The sequence below is a fragment of the Pelophylax lessonae genome, assembly GCF_965119305.1.
Source record: "Pelophylax lessonae genome assembly, chromosome: 13".
Taxonomy (NCBI): domain Eukaryota; kingdom Metazoa; phylum Chordata; class Amphibia; order Anura; family Ranidae; genus Pelophylax; species Pelophylax lessonae.
The window spans coordinates 5,316,289-5,337,590 of record NC_138780.1 but is presented as its reverse complement, the minus strand read 5'-3'; the positions used below and the strand labels follow the sequence as shown (position 1 = coordinate 5,337,590).

The window sequence follows — 21,302 nt, the reverse complement described above, 5'->3', positions numbered from 1 at the left end:
AGAGAGAGAGAGAGAGAGAGAGAGAGAGTGTCTATATAGAGAGAGAGAGAGAGAGAGAGTGTGTATATAGAGAGAGAGAGAGAGAGAGTGTGGAGAGAGAGAGAGAGAGAGAGAGAGTGTGTATATAGAGAGAGAGAGAGAGAGAGAGAGAGAGAGAGTGTGTATATATAGAGAGAGAGAGAGAGTGTGGAGAGAGAGAGAGAGAGAGAGAGAGAGAGAGTGTGGAGAGAGAGAGAGAGAGAGAGAGAGAGAGAGAGAGAGAGAGAGAGAGAGAGAGAGAGAGACAGACACATAGACAATGTATCAATGGTTAAAGGCATTATCCCTTTCACAGTATATACAATGTATCAATGGTAGAAAAATATGGAGTGTCCCCTTAAAAGTATATACAATGTATCAATGGCAGAAGATTGTGGAGTGTCTCTTCCACTATATATATATAATGCATCAATGGCAGAAGAAAATTTAGTTTCCCCTTCGCAGTATATATACAATGTATTAATGCTAGACGAATATGGAGTGCTTCCCTAATAGTATATATATATATATATATATATATATATATATATATATATACTGTATGCCTTCAGAGTACATATATATTGGCAATGTATCAATGGTAGATAGCAGTGTCCCCTTTACAGTATATATACAATATATCAATGGTACTCGGTTATGGAGTGTGCCCTTCAGAGTATATACAATGTATCCCTTCAGAGTATACATATATATATACACATAGATATATATATATATATATATATATATATATATATATATATATAGAGAGAGAGAGAGAAATAGAGACAGACACATAGACAATGTAACAATAGTGAAAGACAGTGTCTCTTTCACAGTATATACAATGTATCAATGGTAGAAACTTACAGAGTGTCCCCTTCACACTAAATAAACAATGTATCCCTACACAGTATATACAATGTATCAATGGCAGAAAATATGGAGTGTTCCCTTCACAGTATTTACAATGTATCAATGGAAGAAGATTATGGGGTATCTCCTTCACAGTACATACAAAGTATCCATGGTAGAAACTTACAAAGTGCCTCCTACACACTAAATATACAATGTATACCTTCACTGTATATACAATGTATCAATAGTTGAAGATTATTGAATGTCTCCTTTACAGCATATACAATGTATCACTGGTAGAAGATTATTCAGGGTCCCCTTCAGAGTATACAGTATATACAAAGTATCACTGGCGGAAGGTTAGCCAGTGTATAGACAATGTATTACTGGCAGGTTAGGCAGTATATAGACAATGTATCACTGGCAGGTTAGCCAGTATATAGACAATGTATCACTGGCAGAAGGTTAGGCAGTATATAGACAATGTATCACTGGCAGAAGGTTAGGCAGTATATAGACAATGTATCACTGGCAGGTTAGGCAGTATATAGACAATGTATCACTGGCAGAAGGTTAGGCAGTATATAGACAATGCAGATATGCGGTATGCCATACATTGGATCCTAGAGACTGAGCTGTGTATAGACAGATCCATATGCTGCAACACAAACATCAATTCATATCTGAGTGTAGTAATATCCACATCACAGGCACACACCCCATTATATATATATATATATATATACTGTATATGGGGAGAGGGAGGAGAGGACACCTAAACACACCGTGACCATATACTCACCTAGAAACCTTCTACACATAATACTGAGATAGAAACAAATCTCACACAAACAAACACAACATTCATAATATACACAACACACCCAGGAGTATCATAATAATAATAATAATAATAATAATAATACGCAGAGAACCCGCATACACAATAATCAGATCTGTATCCACAATATAGAGATCCATGAATATACATTCCATACACACGGCTGTACAGTGGGGTCAGACATATATGTATGGGGTGATGGGATTTTGGTGGCAATGAGGGTTGGGGGGGGGGGGGGTGATAGGGTTATGTATCAGTGATGGGATTTTGGGAGGGTGACTGGATTTTGGGAGGTGATGGGTCAGTGATAGGATTTTGGTGGTGATGGGGTTATGGGTCAGTGATGGGGTTTCGGGTCAGTAATAGGGTGATGGGATATTGGTGGTGATGGGATTTAGGGAGGTGATGGGATTTTGGTGGTGATGGGATTTAGGGAGGTGATAGGTCAGTGGTGGGGCGATAGGATTTTGGGGGTGATGGTCTTATGGGTCAGTGATAAGATTTTGGTGGTGATGGGGTTTTAGGGGGTGATGGGATAGTGATGGGGTGATAGGGATGATGAGATTTGGGTGATATTGAAGCTTGGGTGATGAGCCACTGAAGTTGTTGGGGTGTTAATGAGGCGATAGGGTGTTGGGGATAATTGGTTTTGGGGCTGATGGGGTGTTAGCAGAGATGGGGTTTTAGGTTGATGTGGTATTGGGATAATAGGGTGATGAAGTGTTGGGGGTGATAGGGTGTTAGTGCAGAGAGGTATTGGAGTTATTGGGGTGTCAGTGGTAATGAGGTGATAGGGTGTTGGGAGTAACTAGTGTTTGGGGTGATGGGGTGTTGATAGTAATGAGGTTTTGGTTTGATGAGCTGTTGGGATAATGGGATGAAATGTTTTGGATACTAGAGTGACTGTTGTTGGGATTTATGGGGTGTTAGTGCTGAGAGGTATTGGAATTATTGGGGTCTCAGTGGTGATGGGGTGTTGGGGGTAATTAGTGTTGGGAGTGATGGGGTTTCGGTGGTAATGAGGTGTTGAAATAATGGGGGTGATGAGATGTTGGGATACTAAAGTGATGGCTGTTTTTGGGTGATAGGGTCTTAGTGGAGATGGGGTGCTGGGGAAATGGGGTGATGAAGATGATGAAGTGTTGGGGTGATGTGTGTGTGATTAGTGATGCAGTTATTGGGTATTGGGGTGATGTATATGAGGCTTGATGAGGAGTCGGGGGTGATGGGTGTTGGGTATGGAAGGTGATAGGTATGAGGGATGATGTATAAGAGATATGATGAGTATTGGGGGATGATAGCTTCTGGGGTGATGGATGATGGGTATGAAGGGTGATGGATGATGGGGGATGATGGAGTCATAGGGGATGATGGGGGATGAAGATGGATGAAGGGGTGATGATGGATGAAGGGGTTTTGGGTGATGATGGGGTGATGAAGGGGTGAAGATGGGTGAAGGGGTGATGAAGGGGTGATAGATGATGGGGTGGTGATGGATTAAGGGGTGATGAAGGGGTGATGATGGATGAAGGGGTTTTGGGCGATGAAGGGGTAAGGATGGGTGAAGGGGTGATGAAGGGGTGATGACGGATGAAGTGATGATGGGATGATGAAGGGGTGATGATGGGGTGGTGATGGGTGATGATGGATGATGGAGTGATGATGGATGAAGTGATGATGGGATGATGACGGATGATGGGGGATGATGGGTGTAGTAGTACTCACTCCTCAGTAGTCCGAGCAGAGAGAGGTGCAGTAGGAAGAAGGGGGCCATCATCATCATCATCCTCATTCTCGGGGTGCTCACAGCCTCATCTCTCCGGTAGGTCCCCCCTACACCCCCCTGTCCCCTCCCCGGCCCCGGTATTCCGGCATCTGGCCGCTCTCCGAGGTTCTCCTCCGGTCCCGGATCTCCCCCGGTGCTCTCCGCCCCGCTCTCTCGGTGTTCTCAGGCGGAGGAATGGACGGTCGGGGATCCCCGGTGACAGTCGGAGGAGGATGGAGAGTCAGTGCGCAGAATCCGGAGGCGGCCACCAGGGGGAGCACGAGAGAGAGGAGTGACGTCACTGGGAGACCCCTCCCCTCCCCCAAACCATCATCTAATGCCCCCCTCCTCTCCCAGGACTACAGAGATATATCATATACCCCCCCCCCCCATTATATAATGCCCCCCTCCCCTCCCAGGGCTACAGAGATATATCATATACCCCCCCCATTATATAACCCCCCCCCCATTATATAATGCTCCCCCCATCATATAATCCCCCCCATTATATAATGCTCCCCCCCATCATATAATCCCCCCCATTATATAATCCCCCCCCATTATATAATCCCCCCCATTATATAATGCTCCCCCCATCATATAATCCCCCCCATTATATAATCCCCCCCCCATTATATAATCCCCCCCATTATATAATCCCCCCCCATCATATAATCCCCCCCATCATATAACCCCCCCCCCCCATTATATAATGCCCCCCTCCCCTCCCAGGGCTACAGAGATATATCACATACCCCCCCCCCCCCCCTCACATAGGGTTGCCACCTCACCCCTTTGAAACAGAACACATATTAATTACACAGTTCTGTGGCTGATTAGGGTGGTAATTAAACTCATTTGGTGCTTTATCTACATTAAATTGGCCCCAGAACCTGTGTAATTAATATGTGTTCTGTTTTAAAGGGGTGAGGTGGCAACCCTACCATATACCCCCCCCCCATCATATAACCCCCCCCCCCCCTCATCATCTAATGCCCCCATCCCCTCCCAGGACTACAGAGATATATCATATCCCCCCCATTATATAATGCCCCCTATAATATAGTTCCCCCCTATTATATAATGCTCCCCTCCCCCTCATGATATAATACCCCCTATCATATAATTCTCCCCCCCTATTATATAATGCTCCCCTCCCCCTCCTCATATAATACCCCCCCTATCATATAATTACCCCCCCCATTATATAATGCTCCCCTCCCCCTCATCATATAATACCCCCCTATCATATAATTCTCCCCCCCTATTATATAATGCTCCCCTCCCCCTCCTCATATAATTCCCCCCCCATTATATAATGCTCCCCTCCCCCTCATCATATAATACCCCCCCTATCATATAATTCCCCCCCCCATTATATAATGCTCCCCTCCTCATATAATACCCCCCTATCATATAATTCCCCCCCCCATTATATAATGCTCCCCTCCCCCTCCTCATATAATACCCCCCTATCATATAATTCCCCCCCCCCCATTATATAATGCTCCCCTCCCCCTCCTCATATAATACCCCCCTATCATATAATTCTCCCCCCCATTATATAATGCTCCCCTCCCCCCATCATATAATGCCCCTATAATATAATCCCCCCATCATATAATGCCCCCTATAATATAGTTCCCCCCCTATTATATAATGCTCCCCTCCCCCTCATGATATAATACCCCCTATCATATAATTCTCCCCCCCTATTATATAATGCTCCCCTCCCCTCATCATATAATACCCCCCCTATCATATAATTCTCCCCCCCATTATATAATGCTCCCCTCCCCCCATCATATAATACCCCCCTATCATATAATTCTCCCCCCCATTATATAATGCTCCCTATAATATAAACCCCCCATCATATAATGCCCCCTATAATATAGTTCCCCCCCCCATTATATAATGCTCCCCTCCCCCTCATGATATAATACCCCCTATCATATAATTCTCCCCCCATTATATAATGCTCCCCTCCCCCTCATCATATAATACCCCCCTATCATATAATTCTCCCCCCATTATATAATGCTCCCCTCCCCCTCCTCATATAATACCCCCCCTATCATATAATTCTCCCCCCCCTATTATATAATGCTCCCCTCCCCCTCATAATATAATACCCCCCTGTAATATAATCCCCCCCCTATTATATAATGCTCCCCTTCCCCCTATCATATAATACCCCCCATCATATAATTTTCCCCCCAATCATATTATGCCCCCCTCTCCTCCCAGGACTACAGAGATATATGATGTAACCCCCCCCCCCATTATATAATTCTTCCCCCCAATTATATAATGCCCCCCTCTCCTCCCAGGACTACAGAGATATATCATATAACTCCCCCCCATTATATAATGCCCCCCTCCCATTATATAATGCCCCCTCCCATTATATAATGCCCCCCTCCCAGGACTACAGAGATATATCATATACTCCCCCCTATCATATAATTCCCCCCCATCATACAATTCCCCCATCATATAATGCCCCCTCCCCTCCCAGGGCTACAGAGATATATAATATAACCCCCTATCATATATAATTACCCCCATTATATAATGCCCCCCATCATATAATTCCCCCCCCCCATTATATAATGCCCCCCCTCCCAGGACTACAGAGATATATCATATCCCCCCCCCCATTATATAATGCTCCCCTCCCCCCATCATATAATGCCCCCTATAATATAATCCCCCCCATCATATAATGCCCCTATAATATAGTTCCCCCCCATTATATAATGCTCCCCTCCCCCTCATGATATAATACCCCCTATCATATAATTCTCCCCCCTATTATATAATGCTCCCCTCCCCCTCCTCATATAATACCCCCCTATCATATAATTCTCCCCCCCATTATATAATGCTCCCCTCCCCCTCATAATATAATGCCCCCCTATAATATAAGACCCCCCTATTATATAATGCTCCCCTTCCCCCTATCATATAATACTCCCCATCATATAATTCTCCCCCCCCCCAATTATATTATGCCCCCCTCTCCTCCCAGGACTACAGAGATATATCATATAACCCCCCCATTATATAATGCCCCCCTCCCATTATATAATGCCCCCCTCCCATTATATAATGTCCCCCTCCCAGGACTACAGAGATATATCATATACTCCCCCTATCATATAATTCCCCCCCATTATATAATTCCCCCCATCATACAATTCCCCCTCCCAGGGCTACAGAGATATATAATATAACCCCCTATCATATAATTACCCTCATTATATAATGCCCCCCCCCATCATATAATTACCCCCATGATATAATGCTCCCCCCACCAGTCATCCAATTCTTTTTTTCTGTACATTGTATCACATGTATAATGGCACCCCCCCCCCCCCCCATTCAATTCTAATTTCTATACATTGTATCATATTTATACTGCCCCCCCCTGTTATTCCATTCTACTTTCTATTAATTGTATCACATTTATACTGGGATCACCCCCCCCCCCCCTCAGTCATTCCATTCCATTTTCTATACATTGTAGTACATTTATACTGGTCCCCCCCCCCCCCCCAGTTATTTAATTTTACTTTCTATACATTGTATCATATTCATACTGGGATTCCCCCCCCCCCCTCAGTAATTCCATTCCAGTTTCTATACATTGTGTCACATTTATACTGGTGAGCCCCCCCCCCCCCCTTAGTCATTCCATTCTACTTTCTATACATTGTATTACATTCATACTGGGATCACCCCCCCCCCCCCCCCGATCATTCCATTCTACTTTCTGTACATTGTCTTACATTCATTTATACTGGGATCACCCCCCCCCCCCTCCCCCAGTCATTCTATTCTTCTCTCTATACATTGTATCACATTTATACTGGGATTCCCCCCAGTCATTCCATTCTACTTTCTATAGATTGTATTACATTAATTTATACTGGGATTGCCCCCCCCCCCCTCCTGGTCATTCCATTCTACATTCTATACATTGTATCACATTTATACTGGGACCCCCCCCCCCCTCCTCCCCCCAGTCATTCCATTATACTTTCTATACATTGTATCACATTTATACTGGTGCACCCCCCCCCCCCCGCCCCCTTAGTCATTCCATTCTACTTTCTATACATTATATTACATTAATTTATACTGGGATCACCCCCCCCCCCCTCCCCAATCATTCCATTCTACTTTCTATACAGTGTTTTACATTAATTTATACTGGGATCACCCCCCCCCCCCCAGTCATTTAATTTTACTTTCTATACATTGTATCACATTTATACTGGTGCACCCCCCCCCCTCCTTACACCCCCCCGCCCCCTTAGTCATTCCATTCTACTTTCTATACATTATATTACATTAATTTTTACTGGGATCATTCCCCCCCCCCCATAATCATTCCCACCCCCCCCCCAGTCATTCCATTCTACATTCTATACATTGTATCAGATTTATACTGGGATCACCCCCCCCCCCCCCCGCTCCCTCCCCAATCATTCCATTCTACTTTCTATACATTGTATTACATTAATTTATACTGGGATCCCCCCCCCCCCCAGTCATTTAATTTTACTTTCTATACATTGTATCACATTTATACTGGAATACCCCCTCCCATCATTCTAGTCTTCTTTCTATACATTGCATTACATTTATACTGGGATCCCCCCCCCAAGTCATTCTATTCTTTCTATACATTTTATCACATACTTTTATACTGGGATCCCCCCAATTGTATCACATTTATACTAGTTCACCCCCCCCCCCAATCATTCCATTCTACTTTCTTTACATTGTATCACATTTATACTGGGATCACCCCCCAGTCATTCTATTCTTCTCTCTATACATTGTATCACATTTATACTGGGACCCCCCCCCCCCCCAGTCATTCCATTATAGATTGTATCACATTTATACTGGGTTTGCCCCCCCCCCCCAGTCATTCTATTCTTCTCTCTATACATTGTATCACATTTATACTGGGACCCCCCCCCCCAGTCATTCCATTATAGATTGTATCACATTTATACTGGGATCACCCCCCCAGTCATTCCATTCTTCTTCCTATACATTGTATCACATTTATACTGGGACCCCCCCCCCCAGTCATTCCATTATAGATTGTATCACATTTATACTGGGATCACCCCCCCCAGTCATTCCATTCTTCTTCCTATACATTGTATCACATTTATACTGGGACCCCCCCCCCCCCAGTCATTCCATTATAGATTGTATCACATTTATACTGGGATGATGACACATTGTTGTTGGGAATGCTGGTTGGTCCTCCAGTCCTCATTCATTGTAAGGTCTATGACCCTGCCCTGGGGGGGGGGTCAAGCTGTCCTCCTGGTTGGGGGGGGGGGGTCTTTTGTCTGAAAAATAATGGCTGACACTCCATGGAGCAGAGATGTCAATAAAGTCTGATAATTGCGCCGTCCTGGCGACGGGGGGGGGGGGGGGGGGGTGACAACACATCCGAGGAACATTAAACGCTCATCAATCACTCGCTGAGTATCGGCAATCGCTTGATCTGAGCGCAGGACCTCCATTGTGTCGCACAAATCCAAATTGCTTCTTCCATTTTTTTTATTTTTTATTTTTTTCCCCCGGCCGAGTCGGTTATCTGCGCCGAAGTCTGGAAATGTAGCGGCATTAAAAGATCTAAGCGGCCGCGGCGAAGATTTAATGAGAACATAAATAGCTTCTCTCGGTTCCCTGGCCTCAGAAAATCATTTGAAAGCTTTATCATAATTGGCCAGGATTGCTCGCGCAGAATTAGTTTTTCAGAAAGAGCGCAAGACGGCGATTTCAAGAGCCTCCGAGGCCCGCAGCCTCCGCCCGCTATTAATTGAGCGCGCCGACCTGGTGCCAGGCTGGGGAGTCGATTGGATGTCTCCCCTCTCTTCTCTGAAGAATGTATAGATCACAGGAAGCAAGAAAATAAATCAGCTCTCCAGCTTACTGGTGATTTTTTTTTTCTAAACCAAAAATTTTCAAAAATAAAAAATAATTGTAAAATATTATTTAATTTTTTTTTATTTATTTTTTTTTACACCAAAAGTGCATTTTTCCTTTTTTTTTTTTTTTTTACTACATTAAAACTCTTTTAGCTGGTGACTTATTAAATAAAATATTATTAAATATATTATTAAATATTTCAAAACACAATTTTATTTAAAAAAGAAAACACTTGCAAAGTATTAGCTGATTACTTACTTTATTTTTACACCAACAACATTTTTACATTTTTTTCTTCTACAACAAACACATTTCTCAAAAATTGTAGCCGACTACTTTTTTTTTTTTTTTAACCCAAACATTTTCCAAAAATAAATTTCTTCAAAAAAATACACTTGTAAAGTTTTACATTTTCCAAAAATAAATTTCTTCAAAAAAATACACTTGTAAAGTTTTAGCTAAATACTTACTTTTCATTTTTTTTGCACCAACAATAACATTTCAATTTTTTTTTCTACACCAAAAATTTTCAAAAATAAAAAATAATTGTAAAATATTATTTAATTTTTTTACACCAAAAGTGCATTTTTCCTTTTTTTTTTTTTTACTACATTAAAACTCTTTTAGCTGGTGACTTATTTTTTTTTACACTAAAAATTTCCAAAAAATATTTTAAAACACAATTTTATTTAAAAAAGTGAACACTTGTAAAGTATTAGCTGATTACTTACTTTTTTTTTTACACCAATAACATTTTACATTTTTTTTTTTCTACAACAAACACATTTCTCAAAAATTGTAGTCGACTACTTTTTTTTTTTTAACCCAAACATTTTCCAAAAATAAATTTCTTCAAAAAAATACACTTGTAAAGTTTTAGCTAAATATTTACTTTTCATTTTTTTACACCAACAATAACATTTCAATTTTTTTTTCTACACCAAAACATTTCTCAAAAATAGTAGTAGACTACTTTTTTTTTAACCCAAACATTTTCCAAAAATAAATTTCTTTACAAAAATACACTTGTAAAGTTTTAGCTAAATACTTACTTTTCATTTTTTTGCACCAACAATAACATTTCAATTTTTTTTTCTACACCAAAAATTTTCAAAAAGAAAAAAATAATTGTAAAATATTATTTAATTTTTTTTACACCAAAAGTGTATTTTTCCTTTTTTTTTTTTTTTTACTACATTAAAACTCTTTTAGCTGGTGACTTATTTTTTTTTTTTTACACTAAAAATTTCCAAAAATATTTCAAAACACAATTTTATTTAAAAAAGAAAACACTTGTAAAGTATTAGCTGATTACTTACTTTATTTTTACACCAACAACAACATTTTACATTTTTTTTTTTCTACAACAAACACATTTCTCAAAAATTGTAGCCGACTACTTTTTTTTTTTTAACCCAAACATTTTCCAAAAATAAATTTCTTCAAAAAAATACACTTGTAAAGTTTTAGCTAAATACTTACTTTTCATTTTTTTACACCAACAATAACATTTCAATTTTTTTTTTCTACACCAAAACATTTCTCAAAAATAGTAGTAGACTACTTTTTTTTTTAACCCAAACATTTTCCAAAAATAAATTTCTTCACAAAAATACACTTGTACAGTATTAGCTGATTACTTATTTATTTATTTATATATTTTTTTTATTTAAACCAACAATAACATTTCAAATTTTTTTTTTAACAGCAAAAACATTTCTCACAAATTGTAACCGACTACATTTTTTTTTAAACCAAACATTTTCCAAAAATACATTTCTTCACAAAAATACACTTGTACAGTATTAGCTGATTACTTACTTTTTTTTAACACCAACAATAACATTTCAATTTTTTTTTCTACACCAAAAACATTTCTCAAAAATAGTAGCGGACTACTTTTTTTTTTTTTTAACCCAAACATTTTCCAAAAATAAATTTCTTCACAAAAATACACTTGTAAAGTATTAGCTAATTACTTACTTTTGTTTTTTTATTTACGACAACAACATTTCTAATTTTTTTTTCTACACCAAAAACATTTCTCAAAAATAGCAGCTGACTACTTTTTTTTTTTTTAAACCAAACATTTTCCAAAAATATACACTTGCAAAGTATTAGCTAATTACTTACTTTATTTTTTACGCCAACAATAAATTTTCTAATTTTTTTGCTACACCAAAAACATTTCTGAAAAATAGTAGCAGACTACTTTTTTTTTTTTAAAACCAAACATTTTCCAAAAATAAATTTCTTTACAAATATACACTTGTACAGTATTAGCTGATTACTTTTTTTTTTTTTAACAAACAATAAAATTTCAAATTTTTTTTTCTACACCAAAAACCTTTCTCAAAAATAGTAGCTATTTTTTTTTAAACAAAACATTTTCCAAAAATACATTTCTTCACAAAAATACACTTGTACAGTATTAGCTGATTACTTACTTTTTTTTTTTTTTTTTTATTTAAACCAAAAATAACATTTCAAATTTTTTTTCTACACCAAAAACATTTCTCAAAAATAGTAGCCAACTACATTTTTTTTAAAAACCAAAACATTTTCCAAAAATACATTTCTTCACAAAAAAAAACACATTTGTAAAGTATTTGCTGATTACTTATGTTTTTTTTTTACACCAACAATAGAATTTAAAAAAAAAATTTCTACACCAAAAACATTTCTCAAAAGTAGTAGCCGACTACTTTTTTTTTTTTTTAAACCAAACATTTTCCAAAAATACATTTCTTCACAAAAATACACTTGTAAAGTATTAGGTGATTACTTACTTTTTTTTTTTTTAAACTAAACATTTTTCAAAAATAAATTTCTTCACAAAAATTAGGCTAATTACTTACTTTTTTTTAATGCCAACAATAAATTTCTAATTTTTTTTCTACACCAAAAACATTTCCCAAAAATAGTAGCCGACCAATTTTTTTTTTTAAAACCAAACATTTTCCAAAAACACATTTCTTCACAAAAATACACTTGTAAAGTTTTAGGTGATTACTAACTTTTTTTTTTTTACACCAAAAATACATTTCTCCTTTTTTCTACATAAAAAAAACACTTCTGAAAAATTGTAGTTGACTATATTTTTTTTAAATCAAACATTTCCAAAAATAAACTTTCCTTTTATTTTCTTTACAAAAATATTCTTGCGAAGTATTGGCTGATCACCTATTTTTGTTTTCAACAAAAAGTACATTTCTCCTTTTATCAGCACCAAAAACATTTCTGAAAAATAGTAGCCGACTACAGTTTTTTTTTAATTTTTTTTTAAACCATTTTCCAAACATACATATATATATATATATACCTTTTGTTTTCCCTCACAAAAATACACTTGTAAAGTATTAGCTTCTCGTTTATTTATTTTACACACAAAAATAAAAAATACATTTCTCCTTTTTTCTACACAAAAAAGCACTTCTGTAAAATAGTAGCTGACTACTTATTTTTTTTTTAAACCAAAATAAATTATTCTTCTTGGTTTCCTCTTTTTATTTTTAACATATCACTCACATGCGGCATGAAAAAACAAACAAATTAAAAAAAAAAAGTGTAAATTTTTAGTTGATAAGTTATTATTTTACATCAAAAACTGCCAACAATGTTGCAAAAAAAATAAAATAAAAAATGATTCCCTTTTTCTTTGAAGAGTTTAGGGGGGTCTATTTTTTTTATACCGAAAACTTAAAATACTACTTTTGTGAAATATTTTTTTTTTTTTTTGTACACCAAAAAATTCCAAAATTGTTCTTAAAAGACTTTCTTCATTTGTTTACTTCTCCCTAAAGAATTTAAAGATTGGTTCACGTGCTACAGAGGCCCATCGAAAAAAATAAAAATAATTATTTTGTCTGAAGAGTTCAATGTGTGGCTCTATTGCTACAAATAAAATAAGGCTTAATTTTTTTTTTTTACACCAAAAAAAGTTTTTATGAAATATTAGCTGATCACCTTTATTTATTTATTTTTTACACCAATATTTTCCAAAAAGGTTCCAAAAATTATTTTCTCTGTTGTCTGTGTTCGTTGAGATTTAATACATGGCTCACATGCTAAAGAGGGTTTTTTTTTTCTACACCACTTAGAAAAAAATACTTTTTAAAAAAATATTAACTGCTTGCCATATTTTCTTGCCAACATTTTCCAAAATTACTTTTTTTCCCCTAAAACCAAATTTCTTCTTTTTTTTTCTCCTTTTTCTCTTTGTTTTCTGAAGAGTTTAGTGAATGTCTCTCACGCTGCAAATGAAAGCGGCCCAAACTCATTTTTTTAATTATTTATTATTATTTTTCTACATCGGGGTAATAAATGAAAATCAAAGGAGGTCCAGTCGCTAAAATTTTCTTCCAGCCGAGGTTCGGATCGCAAGTTTGTGCTATGACTCAAAAACATTGTGATTATTGTATGTCTATCAAAAATATATCAGGTGCCCTGTAAGAGCTCCCCTTTACATCCAGTATGCCCATCAGAGTGCCCCTTTACATCCAGTGTGCCCACCAGAGTGCCCCTTTACATCCAATGTACCTATCAGAGTGCCCCTTTACATCCAGTGTGCCCATCAGAGTGCCCCTTTACATCCAGTATGCCCATCAGAGTGCCCCTTTACATCCAGTGTGCCCACCAGAGTGCCCCTTTACATCCAATGTACCTATCAGAGTGCCCCTTTACATCCAGTGTACCCACCAGAGTGCCCCTGTACCTATCAGAGTGCCCCTTTACATCCAGTGTACCTATCAGAGTGCCCCTTTACATCCAGTGTGCCCATCAGAGTGCCCCTTTACATCCAGTGTACCCACCAGAGTGCCCCTTTACATCCAGTGTACCCACCAGAGTGCCCCTTTACATCCAATGTGCCCATCAGAGTGCTCCTTTACATCCAGTGTGCCCATCAGAGTGCCCCTTTACATCCAGTGTGCCCATCAGAGTGCCCCTTTACATTCAGTGTGCCCATCAGAGTGCCCCTTTACATCCAGTGTCCCCATCAGAGTCCCCCCTACATCAGGTGTCCCCATCAGAGTGCCCATTTACTATATATTCAGTGTGCTCATCAGAGTGCCCCCTTACATCAGGTGCCACAGAGTGCCCCCTTACATCAGGGGTGCTCATCAGAGTCCCCCTTACATGAGGGGTGCAAATCACAGTGCCCCCTTACATCAGGGGTGCCCATCAGAGTGCCCCCTTACATCAGGGGTGCCAATCAAAGAGCCCCCTTACAAAAGGGGTGCCCATCAGATTGCCCCTTTACACCTGGTGTACCCATCAGAGTCCCCCTTACATCAGGTGCTCCAATCAGAGTGCACCCATAAATCAAGTGTGCCCATAAAAGTGCCCCTTTACATCAGGTGCCCCAAACAGAGTTCCCCCTTACATCAGGTGCCCAAAACAAAGTGCTCCCTTACATCCAGGGTCTCCATCAGGGTGTCCCTTTACATCAGGTGTACCCATAAAAATCCCCATTAAATTAGGGGTGCCCATCAGAGTGCCCCCTTACATCGGGGTGCCCATCAGAGTCCCCCTTACATCAGGTGCTCCAATCAGAGTGCGCCCATACATCAAGTGTGCCCATACAAGTGCCCCCTTACATCAGGAGCCCCAAACAGAGTTCCCCCTTACATCAGGTGCCCCAAACAGAGTTCCCCCTTACATCAGATGCCCAAAATAGAGTGGCACCTTACATCCAGTGTGCCCAAATTTGAATCCCCCTTACATCCAGTGTGCCCAAAACAGAGTGCCCCCTTACATCCAGTGTGCCCAAAACAGAGTGCCCCCTTACATCCAGTGTTCCCATCAGAGTGCCCCTTTACATCCAGTGTGCCCAAAACAGAGTCCAGTGTTCCCATCAGAGTGTCCCTTTACATCAGGGGTGCCAATCAGAGTGCCCCTTACATCAGATGCCCAGAACAGAGTCCCCCATACATCCTAGCGACCAATGACTGCCCAGCATCGGGGATCCCCCCTGCAAACTGACAGGCCTAGGGCCAGGACAGGAGTCACCCAGTCCAGATCCGGACTGCGGTCCACCATTTCCTGACCCCCCATCTACACCAAAAATATCCTGAACTATAAATACCAACCAATCAGATCTCTGACTGTTTCCATCCCACCATACATCGGGCTTACTGCACAGTACTACTTCTCTTCTGTATGTCGGGTGTAATTCTCGGTATCTGTTCTTATTCTGCATGTATGGACTCTGCACAGTACTACTTCTCTGTCCTGTATGCCGGGTGTAATTCTCAGTATCTGTTCTTATTCTGTATGTATGGACTCTGCACAGTACTACTTCTCTGTCCTGTATGCCGGGTGTAATTCTCAGTATCTGTTCTTATTCTGTATGTATGGACTCTGCACAGTACCTCTTCTCTTGTCCTGTATGCTGGGTGTAATTCTCGGTATCTGTTCTTATTCTGTATGTATGGACTCTGCACAGTACCACTTCTCCTGTCCTGTATGCTGGGTGTAATTCTCAGTATCTGTTCTTATTCTGTATGTATGGACTCTGCACAGTACCACTTCTCCTGTCCTGTATGCCGGGTGTAATTCTCAGTATCTGTTCTTATTCTGTATGTATGGACTCTGCACAGTACTACTTCTCCTGTCCTGTATGCCGGGTGTAATTCTCAGTATCTGTTCTTATTCTGTATGTATGGACTCTGCACAGTACTACTTCTCCTGTCCTGTATGCTGGGTGTAATTCTCTGTATCTGTTCTTATTCTGTATGTATGGACTCTGCACAGTACCACTTCTCCTGTCCTGTATGCCGGGTGTAATTCTCGGTATCTGTTCTTATTCTGTATGTATGGACTCTGCACAGTACCACTTCTCCTGTCCTGTATGCCGGGTGTAATTCTCGGTATCTGTTCTTATTCTGTATATATGGACTCTGCACAGTACTACTTCTCCTGTCCTGTATGCCGGGTGTAATTCTCGGTATCTGTCCTTATTCTGTATGTATGGACTCTGCACAGTACTACTTCTCCTGTCCTGTATGCTGGGTGTAATTCTCGGTATCTGTTCTTATTCTGTATGTATGGACTCTGCACAGTACTACTTCTCCTGTCCTGTATGCCGGGTGTAATTCTCAGTATCTGTTCTTATTCTCTATGTATGGACTCTGCACAGTACTACTTCTCCTGTCCTGTATGCCGGGTGTAATTCTCAGTATCTGTTCTTATTCTGTATGTATGGACTCTGCACAGTACTACTTCTCCTGTCCTGTATGCCGGGTGTAATTCTCGGTATCTGTTCTTATTCTGTATGTATGGACTCTGCACAGTACTACTTCTCCTGTCCTGTATGCCGGGTGTAATTCTTGGTATCTGTTCTCTGGTTTCACCTTGCTCTCTCACCTTTGCCGCATGCAGTCGCATCGCCCTGACATGTTGCAGGTCCCGGGGGACTCCTCTGATTGGCAGCTCCTTTGATTGTAGCGGACTGACCTGAATCCTCGCCCCACTCTCCCAGACGCCCCGCCCCCTTCTCTAGTCACCTTGACGGAGGCTGGAGGTCAGAGAACGTCTCGCTGCGATTCGCTGACCCGGCTGTCTCCTCTCTCGGGGAATGTTCATCCATCGCTGGCGTGAATAATACATCGGGGGGGGGGGGCGCTCACTAAACTGCGAGGGATCCGAATTCCCCGACTCACCGATACATTTTTTTCTTCTTTTTCTGATTGGTTGAAAATTGGGCAAATATAAAGCGGGTGTACAGACCCGGGGACTCAGCACAGGGATGGTGGGAACCCCTCATAATGGGCACAGCAGGTGTACAGACCCGGGAACTCAGCACAGGGATGGTGGGAACCCCTCATAATTGGGCACAGCGGGTGTAGAGACCCGGGAAATGAATGATGTCATCAACATAGTTTTCTATAGACAGAGAAGACGGTTCGGTGATGCAACTCTCCAGTATCCACCAAACACTAAAATATCAGTTCTGGGTGGAGTGACCCTCCAGTATGGAGATGATGGGGACAGAGGATGGAGAGGATGGGGGACAGAGGATGGAGATGATGGGACAGAGGATGGAGATGATGGGACAGAGGATGGAGATGATGGGACAGAGGATGGAGATGATGGGGGACAGAGGATGGAGATGATGGGACAGAGGATGGAGATGATGGGGGACAGAGGATGGAGATGATGGGGACAGAGGATGGAGATGATGGGCACAGAGGATGGAGATGATGGGACAGAGGATGGAGATGATGGGACAGAGGATGGAGATGATGGGGACAGAGGATGGAGATGATGGGCACAGAGGATGGAGATGATAGGACAGAGGATGGAGATGATGGGGACAGAGGATGGAGATGATGGGACAGAGGATGGAGATGATGGGGGACAGAGGATGGAGATGATGGGACAGATGATTGAGATGATGGGACAGAGGATGGAGATGATGGGGGACAGAGGATGGAGATGATGGGACAGATGATTGAGAGGATGGAGACAGAGGTAACGGGACAGAGGATGAAGATGATGGGGACAGATGATGAGGACAGAGGATGGAAAGGATGGGGACAGAGGATGGAGATGATGGGGGACAGAGGATGGAGATGATGGGACAGAGGATAGAGATGATGGGGGACAGAAGATGGAGATGATGGGGACAGAGGATGGAGATGATGGGACAGAGGATAGAGATGATGGGGGACAGAAGATGGAGATGATGGGACAGAGGATGGAGGTAAAGGGACAGAGGATGGAGATGATGGGGACAGAGGATGGAGATGATGGGGGACAGAAGATGGAGATGATGGGGACAGAGGATGGAGATGATGGGACACAGGATGGAGATGATGGGACAGAGGATGGAGATGATGGGACAGAGGATGGAGATGATGGGACTGAAGATGGAGATGATGGGACAGAGGATGGAGGTGATGGGACAGAGGATGGAGAGGATGGGGACAGAGGATGGAGAGGATGGGGACAGAGGATGGAGATGATGGGGGACAGAGGATGGAGATGATGGGACAGAGGATGGAGATGATGGGGGACAGAGGATGGAGATGATGGGACAGAGGATGGAGATGATGGGGGACAGAGGATGGAGATGATGGGGACAGAGGATGGAGATGATGGGCACAGAGGATGGAGATGATGGGACAGAGGATGGAGATGATGGGGACAGAGGATGGAGATGATGGGGACAGAGGATGGAGATGATGGGCACAGAGGATGGAGATGATGGGACAGAGGATGGAGATGATGGGGACAGAGGATGGAGATGATGGGACAGAGGATGGAGATGATGGGGGACAGATGATGGAGATGATGGGACAGATGATTGAGATGATGGGACAGAGGATGGAGATGATGGGACAGAGGATGGAGATGATGGGACAGAGGATGGAGATGATGGGGGACAGAGGATGGAGATGATGGGACAGATGATTGAGAGGATGGAGACAGAGGTAACGGGACAGAGGATGAAGATGATGGGGACAGATGATGAGGACAGAGGATGGAAAGGATGGGGACAGAGGATGGAGATGATGGGGGACAGAGGATGGAGATGATGGGGGACAGAGGATGGAGATGATGGGGGACAGAGGATGGAGATGATGGGACAGAGGATGGAGATGATGGGGGACAGAGGATGGAGGTAAAGGGACAGAGGATGGAGATGATGGGGACAGAGGATGGAGATGATGGGGGACAGAAGATGGAGATGATGGGGACAGAGGATGGAGATGATGGGACAGAGGATGGAGATGATGGGACAGAGGATGGAGATGATGGGACAGAAGATGGAGATGATGGGGACAGAGGATGGAGATGATGGGACAGAGGATGGAGATGATGGGACAGAGGATGGAGATGATGGGACAGAAGATGGAGATGATGGGACAGAGGATGGAGATGATGGGACAGATGATGGAGATGATGGGGACAGAGGATGGAGGTAAAGGGACAGAGGATGGAGGTGATGGGACAGAGGATGGAGATGATGGGACAGAGGATGGAGGTAAAGGGACAGAGGATGGAGGTGATGGGACAGAGGATGGAGATGATGGGGACAGAGGATGGAGATGATGGGGACAGAGGATGGAGATGATGAGGACAGAGGATGGAGATGATGGGCACAGAGTATGGAGATGATGGGACAGAGGATGGAGATGATGGGGACAGAGGATGGAGATGATGGGGACAGAGATTGGAGATGATGAGGACAGAGGATGGAGATGATGGGCACAGAGGATGGAGATGATGGGACAGAGGATGGAGATGATGGGGACAAAGGATGGAGATGATGGGACAGAGGATGGAGATGATGGGGACAGAGGATGGAGATGATGGGGACAGAGGATGGAGATGATGGGACAGAGGATGGAGATGATGGGGACAGAGGATGGAGATGATGGGACAGAGGATGGAGATGATGGGGACAGAGGATGGAGATGATGGGACAGAGGATGGAGATGATGGGGACAGAGGATGGAGATGATGGGACAGAGGATGGAGATGATGGGGACAGAGGATGGAGATGATGGGGACAGAGGATGGAGATGATGGGACAGAGGATGGAGATGATGGGGACAGAGGATGGAGATGATGGGACAGAGGATGGAGATGATGGGGACAGAGGATGGAGATGATGGGGGACAGAGGATGGAGATGATGGGGACAGAGGATGGAGATGATGGGACAGAGGATGGAGATGATGGGGACAGAGGATGGAGATGATGGGACAGAGGATGGAGATGATGGGGACAGAGGATGGAGATGATGGGGACAGAGGATGGAGATGATGGGGACAGAGGATGGAGATGATGGGCAGAGGTGATGAGGTGTCACATCTGGTGTGTTAGTGGAAGTTCTTGTCTCGGTGACCTTCATTAATAAGTCAATTCTCTATAATGATCTCTGTGTACTCCACAGATAATCCTCCATCCTGACATCTCTGAGGACTGAATTCAGGATTTCTTTATTCCCGATCAATGAAAGTCTTCCTTATCCGGAGATGGAAGTGTGACTTAGAGATACCCAACCAATCAATCACCAATATGGATCAATAAACAACAGGAAACACACAACCAATTGATTGTGTCTTCCAATCAATACTGAAAAAATCATTGTAACATTCATTCTGTCTATCCATCTTTCCTTCCATCCATCCTTTCATTGTTGTCTGTCTGTCCTTCTTTTCATCCATCCATCTATCTATAATGTATCCTTCCTTCATTCTTTTCATCCATCCATCTATCTATAATGTATCCTTCCTTCATTCTTTTCATCCATCCATCTATCTATAATGTATCCTTCCTTCATTCTTTTCATCCATCCATCTATCTATAATGTATCCTTCCTTCCTTCTTTCCATCCATCCATCCTTCCTTTTTTTCCTTCCATCCGTACTTCCATTTATCCATATTATATCCATCCATCCTTCCTTCCTTCCATCCATTTATCCATACATACATACATACATACATACATACATACATACATACATCCTTTCTACCTTCCTTCGTTTCCTTCCATCCATCTATCCATCTTTCCTTTTTTCCATCCGTCTATTAATAATGTATCCTTCTTTCCTTCCTGTATCTATCCATCCTTCCTTCTTTCGATCCATCTATCCACCCATCCTTTCATCCTTCCCTTCCTTCCTTCTTTCCATCCATCCATCCATCCTTCCTTTATTTTTTCTTCCTTCCTCCCATCCATCCTCCCATCCATCCATCCATATTGTATCCATCCATCCTTCCTTATTTCTGTCTGTCCATCCATCTTTCCTTTCATCCTTCCCTTCCTTCCTTTCTTCCTTCTTGCTTCCTTCTTTCCATCCATCCATGCAGCCTTCCTTCCTTTCTTTCTCTTTCTTTCTTT

The 21,302-nt window shown here is 41.8% G+C and overlaps 1 protein-coding gene across 1 annotated transcript in view; it reads right to left on the bottom strand.

The window, feature by feature from the left end:
• The window catches only part of CHRNB2 (cholinergic receptor nicotinic beta 2 subunit), a 37,198-nt gene extending 33,599 nt beyond the window's left edge, over positions 1–3,599 (bottom strand). The window contains exon 1 of the mRNA XM_082275186.1: positions 3,443–3,599. Within this exon, the coding sequence (XP_082131312.1) occupies positions 3,443–3,509 (67 nt within the window). The 5' untranslated portion in view covers positions 3,510–3,599. The remainder of the gene's footprint in view (positions 1–3,442) is intronic.
• Positions 3,600–21,302: the final 17,703 nt, after the last annotated feature.